General features: G+C 41.4%; 1 protein-coding gene across 1 annotated transcript; it reads right to left on the minus strand.

Annotated features, from left to right (window-relative positions):
- Positions 1-2,483: 2,483 nt before the first annotated feature.
- Positions 2,484-9,782, minus strand: eef1e1 (eukaryotic translation elongation factor 1 epsilon 1). The gene is made up of 4 exons (XM_044177213.1): positions 9,628-9,782; positions 8,583-8,780; positions 5,867-5,962; positions 2,484-4,492 (listed from the first exon to the last, which is right to left on the minus strand). Exons 1-4 carry the CDS (start codon positions 9,709-9,711, stop codon positions 4,349-4,351), a joined length of 522 nt encoding a protein of 173 aa, XP_044033148.1. The 5' UTR covers positions 9,712-9,782; the 3' UTR covers positions 2,484-4,348.
- Positions 9,783-12,015: the final 2,233 nt, after the last annotated feature.

The following is a 12,015-nucleotide window of genomic DNA, read 5'->3' on the forward strand; positions in this document are numbered from 1 at the left end:
GTTGACAGTGGAAGGTGACAGGAAACATTGGGAGGTGCAGGTGATGATGACATACAGCAAGGGTCCTTAGCTGAACTTAAATTCGATATTGCAGTTTCATAGGGTCTTTCAAGGCTTCCCCCACACTGTACGATAACAGCGATCTTGCAAGTTGATTGCATGTCACAGTGTACGAGATTGGTTTAATAAAACCTCGGTCGCAATCTGTGTCAGACTGTATGATAATTGAGGATCGTAGCAGCAATCACATTTGGAGAATATAGTGCTGAATTTCTGACACTGTCATTACGTAAGCTGTCTTTGGCCTCCAAAACTCTAAATCGTCCGTCAGCGTACGTGTCTAAAACCGCTGTTTTGGATTGACAAGCAAAGATTTCACATTCTGTCACATTTCATGACTGTCAACCTCCACAGAGTGCTCTGTCAATTTGATAAATAGGGCCTCTATATAGTCCTACATATGACTTGGTATAGTAATGCAGTCCACCTCTTATAGAAGAAAGTCGTTGTTTTTAACGACAGTCTCTTGGGCAAAACTATCACATGCTCACAGTTAGACACACTATTTCATGACACGTGTTCACTTAGTGCTAACATACCCAATATTAAATTAAGACAATAGACAATTTAGAAAGTAAATAAACATATTGTGATCTTGTTGTGTAACTGGACAGGCCGACTTCATACTTCAACTTGGACTCATTGCACAGGCAAAGCGTGTGCAATGAGGGCTCACTATCAACATTTCGGGTGTGCTCACAATCACCAGATAGAGTGGTTTAGATGAGTAGGATTCATTTTCATTTAGGGAGGGGAGGTGACTTGAGGTAAGGGAATAGATATTTAGATTTCTTGTCGTTTGTCTTTATTTGTTTTTCCTCCAATGCTGACTCTGTAATGCTCAGACGACTTGATGTAGGCCAGGGAATAGGGCCACCTAGGGTCATGACGTCTTTGGTAGTGATGTATTATGCTGCCCATTACTTCATGTCAGTGATTATTAATGCTCTATTATTAAGACTGTACTTATTTCTGGGCCTGTACTCATATTTTTGTTGTTGCTGATTTGTTGGTTTTCTTTTGCTTCTTGTGTGGATTGCTTGCATGGGCCTCTGTAGTCAATGCATCTCTGTATATTACTATTGTTATGTGAAATAACAGCCCCAAAGCCCACTGTTTGGGGGCCTTTAGAGAACTAATACCCCCGAATTCTGCAGATTTAATGGGTCTGATGTCTGTATTAGGAGTCAATAAAGAGCATATGGACACATGGAATATGAACTTTTTCAGTTCAGTTGAACCTGAAATACAGTTAGAAAACCCTCCAAAGTGTTATATTCTTAAACAGGTTTTCACAGCTTATTCCACCTCTGCCCTTTTAAACTCTGCTGGAGAGAGAAAGAGAGAGAGGCACCGCTCCCTGCGACAGCTCCATGGTGAGAGATTAAGTCATCAGTAAATGCTGATGATAACCCTACCTTACTGACCTTTGACCTCTCCCTCACCAGGCGGTGGGGAGCAGTCAAAGGTCAAAAAGGCTGCTGGGGGCGGGCACAGTCGATGAAGTGGGTGGGTCTTGAGTTTTTAGGTGTGAGGGCCGCCCCCCGCAGAGTGTTGCTCCTCTCGCCTTCAGAAGTTGGTGGGAAGGTCGCCTCTAATTGGCGCCTCTGTCCTGGTTACCTGCTGTGGCCTCATCACTGCGTCCGGCTTTGACTGCTCTCAGGTTTGATCAGGGAGGAACCCGACTGTGCGACCAAACCACACTAGCATTTTGAGATTCTGCCAACAGTCAGCACAAAGCCACACAAGAAAAGAGTAGTTTCAGAATGACTCACTAATCATCGTTGTATGTTTTAGAGTTGGAATAATTTTTAAGCACAGTGAAGAATATCTTGTTGGAATACACTAAAACAGAAAAAAAGGAAATCATCAACACTCACCAAATTCAAATGACTCAATTATTTAAGGACATTTTGGCAGTGGTCATCTTGAGCTCTCTAAAAGTCAAACATCTTAACCTGGCTCTTATAATTTGACCTTGCTTGAGTAACAAAAGTATTTTTAACTTTGCATGGTCTGTAACCATGGCTACATCACAAACACATTATTCTAAAGTGAATTTAGAACAATTTGTCCAGCTGCAACGTTTGTGGGCAAAGCTTGATTTACACCTCAGAAATAAGCACAACTGTCTGACATTGCACACAGCATTCCAACCAAATATTAACATAACCGAGAGGACAAGGACTTCTTTGATGGTAGACCACACCATAAACTGCCCAGACAAGTCACAAGGCTTGCTCAAATGACTGCAAGCCGTTTTTATCTTCTTCATAACACTTGCCACAAACACACAGCGAGCTGTTTTACGGAACTTCACTGAACAATGGCTCTGTCTTCTGGCTGGTTTACGCAAAACAAAATCTTGGAGAATGTGAAAAGCACACAGTGAAATTTCTGCAGAGAAGTCAGGGGCCATGAGCTGCGTATCCCTTTGATTTATTGGCACAGGATGAACATCATGACTGCATCAGATAACAAAACCACTGAAGCTATAAGCGACAGACAAAGATATGAAGAGCCTGCTAGGATGGAGTAAAATAAACAGATGGCTGAAATGGGAGCATTTTAAAACACGATAGTAAAGAATAACAGAAGCATTGATGCAAACAAAAGCATCCAGTATTATAAGAATTATCCACTAGAACTATCAATTTTCGTGCTCAAAGATTTTAATGTGTACACGTTTCTTTTAATAGTGTGATACACCAGCAAAAACAAGCAAAATTGGAACTTTGATCAATAAGTTGCTTCTCTAATCTAACCTCATTTTCCTACTGTTCTTTATCATTACCGTCATATTGTTAATTTACAGGTTCTGCCACCACTGCCACGCCTTGACCTGTTAATGGTGTTAATAGCAAACCTCCAGCCAGCAGCAGTAAGGCCTTCAGACGCACGGATCATTGTTCACATGTCACAAAAAGATCCCTCGGCCTCTGGGTGCTCTTTTTCTCTCTCTGTGGCCTCCCTCCCTCCCGTCCCTCTCTCTCCAGTAGCCCCGTGGGAGCGTGAGGGTTGAAATGACACACACTGGCTGACTGTCACCCAGGGGCCTGGGTTCTGGCCTTGGCTGGCTGGATCTGTGTGGCAGCTGGTGAGCCCGCTGCCCTCTCTCTGGCCTGCAGCATCAACAGTGGTGGTAGTGGGACTGATTGCAGCCTCACTCTGATCTCTGACTCTGGGGCTGACGCTCAACTGCTCACTGCTGCCCACACGACTGGTGGTGAGGAAGTGGGACAGAGAGCGGGGAACACACACACACACAGAAACTTAACTGTCCAGTGAAATGGCTGAGAGTTTCATGTGAAAAGCATAAAATCGTAAGAAAAAACCCCAACACCACAGTCCTGATAGGGACGCGAGCTGAGAGACCGACTATATTCATCAGGGCAGAGAAATGGCAGAACAAAATGGACTCAGCAGTGACTGTGGTCATTATGAGGTTATGATGTAGAACCAGGAACCACATTTATTTGAACAAACTGTTGGTGAAAATGCTCTGATATGGCAGGAAGGAAGCTGCTTTTCCTAAGGACATAATGTACTGCCAGTTAAGTAACATCTCAAGTCTTCTTTGAACCTGTAATACTTTGTCGCATTGAATGTTCAAGGCTCAGATTAAACAAAGAATCAACATTTAACCACCATTTATAAATAGAAACACGTTTTAAACAAGCTAGCAGCACATCACTTCACCGCAACCCACACAGCCTTCCCTTTTTTAGGCAACTATACAAATGTAGACTTCGGAAAGTACTACAAAAATTCCCAACAAAAAACACAAAAGACCAACGTAACTGTCTCACATCTTTGCTCCCTAGTTACTGAATAAGGGTTAAGAGACCAAACTTCTTATAAATAGTGTTAGCAGGACTGAATGACCGAGAGATTATTGCTTCCACTCCCAACCGTTACATAATTATTAAAAACAGACATTTTTTTAAAGAATATGAACTGAACTAGATTTTTATTAGCAAGCAATCCCTTAATAGAGTTTCAGTACCTCATACACTAAAACTGTTAGGTTTTAGTTTTTTTTTTGTTCTTTACTGATTTTCCTGGTTAAACAGGTAGAGTTCAGGTATGTGACCAGGGCAAAACATAAAGACAGGGATCATGAGCCGAGAAACAGGAATAAAAGGAGCTCTAGGATGGAAGTGACTTTGTGGAAACTCAAATTGTGATGATGATGACGACAGTGATATGATACACTCTTGGATTTTGGTCTGGTCTAAAAGACAGACGAGCTTGTGACGAGTCAGGCTGGGTTGGGCGGGATCAGGTCTCAGTGGTGTCTGCCGGTGTAAATTCTGTTCCTGAGCACAACTACGGGAGGGAGGTGGTGTCGGATGCCGGGGTAGTGCTGAATGTGGTTGAACCATCGCGTCACATTCACAAACTGCTCCTTCTCCTGGATGGCCAAGTCCACCTGGGTGCGAGAGAAGAGGAAAAACATCAGCCACCATATGTGAAAGCTGGTGAGGTTGCTAAATCCATTTTATTCAGTAAATGCTGTTGGCTGTGAAAGATGGAGGGCATTGTGCTTTAATATTTTATGGAATTTAAAAATGTAATTGAAACAACGTATGTGGCGTTGATGGTAATGACTATTAACCAATCATAACTTCTGAACTGAATTACTCAGGCCTACAGGAAAGACCCTCTGTGGGGCACTGCAATAGCCACACAGACTCTCAGTACCACAAATGCAGTACATGATGGGAAGAGTGTAAATTTACTGTAGGACAAAGCTTATTAAAGCGGTCTAGGAACTGGCATTGTTTGACAAGTTTGTGTCAAACACATATTTTCCTGTTACTGCACGATGCAGGTGGCAAACAACAACAACAAAGCATAATATCAGAATGCATCAGGACATCCTTGGAAATAATCTTATTAGGCGTGTGCTTTTTCATCATCTAATTAACTGGAATGTGGAAATTCCCCACACAGACAACAATCCAGCCTGAAACCATTTTAGCATCAGTCAGGTTTAATGTTTGTGTAATGTTGTTTTCCATGAATTGAACATCAGGACAGGCTGTGGTTAAGGGTTGGGCTAGCTGACCCTTTGTCCCCGAGGTTAAAACCACACTGATTGCAAACCAAAGTGACGCTCTTCTGCCTGGTGGCAGGGGGGGCAACCTTCCATCTCCACCACAACCACTGACATCTCACAACATGTGATCTCTCCCTCCCTCCATCTCATTCCGTCTTTCCCATTTCTAAACTCTTTTTTTTTTTTTATCCTGGAAGGCATAACAAACTTCCTTGTCCCTGGTCTGCGGCTAAAGACATCACTTTGTGCCGCATCACTTTATTTCTCTGAAGAAAAGTGAGAATGTGTTTATAACCCGCATGTTTATTGCCAACTTGATGCCCTTTGGCCACATGACTGGTCTAATTATGTGTTATGCACTGTGACAAATTGCTTATTAAAGTTGTGGTTTGACTGAAGTTAGCGCTGATAGGGAGGGAAAAGGCTGGATGAAGGGATGAAGGGATGGATGAGTGAGTCCTTGGTAAATGGTGGTGAGAACGGTACTGAGGCATAACAAATCAATCACATTTACCCCTGAATATGCAATATTCACAATGCAATATTCACAATGCAATCCCGCACAACTTTGGAAAACTAAGGAAAATCTTAAAGTTTTTCTCAAAGGTTTTGTGCCTTTATGTTTTAGTCATTATTAGTTACAAAAATCTTTAAATGTGTCCCAGTAGTGCCGACAATAAGCACTAGGAAATCTGAATCATGTGTCAACTAGAGGTGCGGAAATGAGAGAAAAGGTTAACTTACTAGGAGAGGATGGATCCCATAGTACATAAAAGTATCAGCTAAGGTGAATTGGTTGCCAGCCAGGTAGACCTTGTCTTGCAGGTAGAGGTTGAGGTCCTGCAAGAATAATTTTCACAACATAACCAGCTATGCAAATGAGGTCATTAATTTATGCATTACAGTATGTATTTCAATGTAAACACATGACAGATATATACATTATATAGAAAACGACATTTATATGAATCACTAATGAAGCCTCCTGTAAGAGAGGTGGTGTTGTTGTCGGCCCTATCATGACTTATTCTACATTGCACTATAGATTTACTGCAAAGTCTGAATCTTTTGTGCTACGCTGAAAAACAAACTGAAACAAAAGAGAAAGTAAAGTGAGCTCCGTAAAGTAAGACTTTCATGTAAAATTGTTATTGTTTACAAAAGGTTACTCTCTTGATGGACACTACAGACCGAAAAGAGGGTATGACAGCAGGTTCGTTAACCTATATATCTGTGGGTGCGTGAGGTACATGAGTCTGGACCCAAGCTTGCGTGTGTGTCTGTGCTGTGCTATGTGGATAGGAAGAATATGTAACCTGAGGCGATATAGCATCTCTCCCCATGACTGGCGACTTAGCACAGATGCTGTACAAAACAGGCTATTTGTTTACTCCACTACCAAATGACTACAACTCTCGCTTGCAAATCTAATGAAGCTATCCTAAACTTGGGCATCATTTTGTGTATTTCTCAGTCAATGTCTGTGTGTGCAAAGTCGTGCATGGAAGTGCTGGTCCCAGGGGAAGGGGCCATCTTTAGCACTTGTACACTGTGTGAAGGAAACACTCCACGCACACGGAGCATCTTGGGGGCAAATGGAGTTATTGTGCGGCAAGAGTGGGTGATGCCAAACAAGGCATGAAGACTGCAGACTTCCTCCCCTTCCACAATCAGATCCTTGCTTTTCTTAGCCTACAGCCATGGAGCTGAAGCCCAGTCGAGCATCAGAGGAGAGGCAGCTCTCCTGCCACCCCCACCCAGCACATGGAGCACCAAAACTGGGTTCTTCTCTACCTGCCCCCGCCTTAACTGTGTACTCAACAACAAACAAACAATGCTGGCAAAGTTTGGTTTGTACTAGAATTTAGACAGAGACACTTTCAGGAATTCAAAAAAAATGTGAAAAACTTCTATTTTTTGCCTTTTGGGTAGGTCATGTACAGGCTGTTAATTTTTATATTAGACAGAAATGGAACTAATGAATAACTAAGAATACTGCAAGATATATTTATATTGCTATTGCACTTCATTCCATGTCTTTGTGCCCATGTCTTCTGATGTACTTTTGTACAAGCTGACAGTTGACTACTGTCACGATAGTCCAGAGACCATTTTCTTTTGTTGCTGCCTTTCTACATATTTGATCCAGATACAGTATACTCACTGTGAGGTCACTGTAACACCACTTTCTACTGGCCCTGGGCCTTCAGGCAACCATTACTGTTGATGCCTAGCTCACAACTCTCAAAATTGTAATGCCTGAATACCATTAAAAGTTTGAGAAAAATCTGAAATTAAACTGTTTTCTATCTTTCATATTAATGGTGCATGTAATGCAGTACATGGAGTTCAAGATGTCGATGCTCTCTGTTGACGTAAGACAAAGTGGGAAATGACCCAGATGTAAATTGGCTGTATGTTTGAGCATTTGCTTCATAAAACCAATGACAATAATCAACTTCTGTGGCAGCAGGAAGTCACCCAATACTAGTCTAAATGGTTTAAGGTGGAGTGACAGACTTTCTCCAACATTCAGTTAACTTTGGGTTCAAGGCCAAATAAGCCAAATTTGCTTGTTTATCGTCACATTACACAAGTGACAAGATATTCACTTCAGAAACAAGTCTCAGCTTGAAAAACTATGAATTTCATATTTGCATCCTGAGGTGAGAAAGTTTAAGAAGTCCTGCAGTTGACAGTTTTTATCTTTGGATAATTTAATGGGAGATGACTAGTGTGCTTGAAAGAAGAGTGTGAAGGACGGAGCTAAAGCAGCAGGACAGGACAGGGGCCACCAGGCACCAGAGCTGAGCTGCTCAGGGCAACTTCCTTCTGTAAGTGGCACCATTAAAATATTTAAGAGGCCTGTCCAGATAACATGCTGCCGCACAGCATGATTCCTCAGCCATGCCACAACAGTGTGTCACGCTGAGAAGTGTGCAAATACACACACACACACACAAACACTTCATGCTGACATGACAGTGCCAAGAGGCGCCTAGCGTCCAGCAGACCAGTGGCTGGCGATCCATTTCACGCTGACTGGCGTCAGGCACATTAAAGCATTTTTCTCTGTCATTTGGGGCCATGTCACTGAAGGGCCATACATCAGTCTGTATTCCTGTCGCTTGTGCCTTAACAAGACAAACACACACACACACATGCGCGCACGCACAGTGGCCTAGCTGGTAGACAGAGAAAGAATGTAAGAGAAACTGAGATGCTGTGGCGCCTCTCAAAGGTAGAGAATGATTTTTTTTTTTAAATTATTGCCTTTTCAAAAGTCCTAAAAAACCCCAAGCAGAATTAGCTGGAAGCAAAAGCTTGATTCTGAGCAAGCTTGGAATCAACTGCATTCAAATCTGGGACAATCGTCATTACAGATGCATTTAAGTCTACAGATGCAGTACAACAGCAGTTTGGAAGAGCAAAAGACTTCCTTGAATATCAGCTTCTCTACCTTCAGGATGGTCTTGGTGTCTTCCTTTGTGCAGCCGTTCAGCTTGGTGACTCTGTGCTCCAGCCACTGCTGCACCACAGCCCTGCTCTCTGCAGAGTCACCCAGCAGCTCTGGGCGCTTGGCCTCTTTCACTAGGTGACAGGCGATGGTCACCAGCCCCACCAGTGGAGGACCATTACTATTCTGTAGCACAGGTACCTGCATGGAGAGGTGAGACAGAGAGTGGGCAGTGAGATGGAGAGAGAAAAACGGGAAAAATGTGATTTTCATTTTATTTGATTCAAGTTCAGACATATTTGCTTTACACCTCCTTAAAGAACATGTTGCTTCAGATCCAAAGACAGCAGCATGCCCCCTTGATAACTTTACACATTCACGCATAAAATTGTTTTTGCTCTGAGGGAGTGTGTCATATGCACAGTGGTTATCAACATTTCACTTGATAAAATAGATCAATTAAACATCCACATGTTCAATATGGGGATACAAGAATAATTGTTTCAACCTTTTCCTTTAAGATTAGGCTGTTTTAACCTTTAGTAAAGCAGACTTGAAGACAGAAGCCATACATTTTGATTTATGCCCTTCTCCCTCACTTTTAATTCTCTCCTCCCCTTTCAGTCATCAATACTTAAGGTGCAATTCATATTACAGAGCTACAGTGTAACTCCGTACAGCTAATCTATAGAAGACAGTGACAGCCCACTCCTCCCCTCACTTTACTTCTACGAACGGGCATGCGCAAAGCATGGAGTTATTTCCATTGTACTGAGTTGTGGAAATAAGACAGCTGGCATCAAATGTTGCTGCCTGGATTTGCTCTGAGTATCAGCCTAATCGATGAAAAAGATCACTGACTATCAAATGATAACACAAGGTAACTATGCTACGAAAACGACCTATATTTTCAACACACATGAATAGCTTCTTAGCATTATCTAGTTAGCTACTGTGTGCTAATTACAATAGCTTATGAGCTTCCTATAAAATTAAATAACGGTTTAAAGCCAACAGTGGACGCCAAAAAGATGTACAGTTATGTCACCTTTTTATCCCCCTGTGTACTGTACTTGTTCGGCTTTTTCAAGCCTAAGTATTTCTCCAGCGACGATAGCTCCCGTAACGCCATGTTTCTGACTGTCGGAGGGGCAGTGCAGTATGTGTGTGATCTGATTGGGTAAAACTGTCAACTCCCGCCCACGACAGTTGACCGACTGTAGCGTTAGCCAATAAAAGCACAGCATGCGAGTCCGTCATTACATTGCATCAGTGAATGAGCCATCATCCTTTCAATTACATATAATATTCGACAGTGGGTTAACTTCACAAGTGAAATTGCAAATTAAATTATAATACCATATTATGTTATTACTTTTCACACTTATAAGAGCATTATTTTTTTCTTTTGTCTGATCGGCTATAATATCAGTTATAAAAATAGGGTATAGGGACCACAAAGTTTTATGTCAGGATGTGTTGGTGTAAATTCACATTTTTATACAGGAGAAAGCAGAAATTTAAATCTGAAATTTAAGAATATCAAGAAAATATACATCTTCCCTATGTAAAAGGAAATATTTTACTGTAGGTTTAAACTGCTAAAATAAACTGCAAGTAGATTTCACAATTTCTAATTCTAGGCCACATTGGAATCATCATTCTCACACATCAGCTACAGTATTACAAAAGGTTTAATCACAGATTACCATAAAGTGCCTACAAGTATAAAAAACAAACAAACAAACCCCCTCCCCCACATCTGTCGTGATTTGATCTGCTAGACTGGTGTGATTGGTGAGTATGTTTGACTACAAACAAAAGAAACTCCAAAAACTTATTTAATTTGGCTTCACTAAATGCACACACAAACACTGCACCCTGTCAGTACAGTATGCTTTTATTGGATATGAGCATATCCCAGCATATAGGTGGGCTCAACTCTGTAATCCAAACACCCACCCCCAGCAGCGTGGGGTGACCTGATCAAAAATGAGTGTTATGCAATCCTGCCAGTTCATACTAACATGTCTGTTTTCGCAGGACTTCTTCATGAGGATTTGTGGTTAAATAGAATCAAAATGACAGTGGAAGGTCTGGAGTTTCAGTCTGAAGTCCTGCAGCAAAGTTTTCCTGTCCTGTCTGTCTGTCTCTGCAGTGTGTCTTGCTGTGACATTGTGTGTGTCGTGTCTGTTTGAATTTGCACTGTGCCTCTACGATTTCTCCATAATGAAATGTCACCTGTCAGTCAAAACTGGGCTTATTAACTATATGCTGTCGAAGTGTGTGTGTGTGTGTGTGTGTGTGTGTGACACCAGAGAGAGTGTCAGCTGGGCTAAGGTGTCACACAACAAGCTTTCTTTTCATTCCCAGCGGTGCCACTTTATAACAGCTCACCTGGATGACAAGGCTCGAGGTGATGTCTGTAGCAATACCAATCAAATTCATATTTTGAATTTTTATTGACCTTATTCAGACTGTAATAAAATATATAAGAGATGGGGAGTAAGGAAGACAGACGCTGGCGAGTCTAAACTGAAGCCCACTGTAGCAACTTTGTACTGTAGTTTATGAGGGCTGCATTTACTTACAGTGGCTGGGCAGATTTATGCCATGGTAGAAAACATATTCAGGTCCATAGGTAATTGTTGGAATACAACAATTTAAAAACACTGCAGTACAAGTGAAAGTCAAATCTAACTAAAATAAAATTTAAGTTTAGGTAGAAGTACTCGTTTTACAGGGAGAATTGCTCCCGTCACTGTTATATTATTATATATTCTTATATTGGATTATTATTACTGATGCATTCACTTGTAAATAGTATTTTATTATTGTAGCTGGTTTTGGTTGACTAAATGTACTTAAGTGACTTTCCACCACTGGATTTGCGTACAGGACCAAAACTGTTCAGTGCAATAAACAAGGGAGCCAGTAGGTGCATGTGACAAACTGGAAATCTGCCTAAGTGTGGAGTCATCAGCCACTTAATTGGAGGAAATAATTTTCAGTGCAGCACAATACATTAGGCAGACATTTTGATTTGTCATAGTAGCACAGGTGTTACTAATTACATTAACGAGGGCTGAGTCCTATTCAAGTATCCCAGTACTCCTGACAGTGTGACAGTGAGTCATCATTCATTTTATTATTTACACCTGTGCTTTTCCTGCTGTGACATGTCACAATGTGTTCCATGAAAAAGGCATGTGAGCGCCAACAGCAGTATCCATGAATATATATTCATAGTATTATATATTATTATACATTTGTCTATATTTGTCTCTTTTTAGTTGAACTTTTGTGGCTCATATTTTTTCACCACAAGGAGGCAAATGGTTAATACGATGTCCATATTCCACATCATGGAATTCAGCTTAACTTTTTAGGGCAAAGTATACAACACTACACCGTTCAGCTTATAATTACAAGACGG

Source organism: Siniperca chuatsi, linkage group LG19 (genome assembly GCF_020085105.1).
Source record: "Siniperca chuatsi isolate FFG_IHB_CAS linkage group LG19, ASM2008510v1, whole genome shotgun sequence".
Lineage (NCBI taxonomy): Eukaryota > Metazoa > Chordata > Actinopteri > Centrarchiformes > Sinipercidae > Siniperca > Siniperca chuatsi.

What these genes read in the sequence shown, in the direction of transcription:
- eef1e1 (XM_044177213.1), bottom strand. Translation starts at nt 9,711, where the DNA reads ATGGCGTTACGGGAGCTATCGTCGCTGGAGAAATACTTAGGCTTGAAA. An exon ending in GTACACAGGGGGATAAAAAG is followed by an intron (nt 8,781 to 9,627) that starts GTGACATAACTG and finishes CTCTCCATGCAG; the next exon opens with GTACCTGTGCTACAGAATAG. An exon ending in ATGGGATCCATCCTCTCCTA is followed by an intron (nt 4,493 to 5,866) that starts GTAAGTTAACCT and finishes TCTCGCACCCAG; the next exon opens with GTGGACTTGGCCATCCAGGA.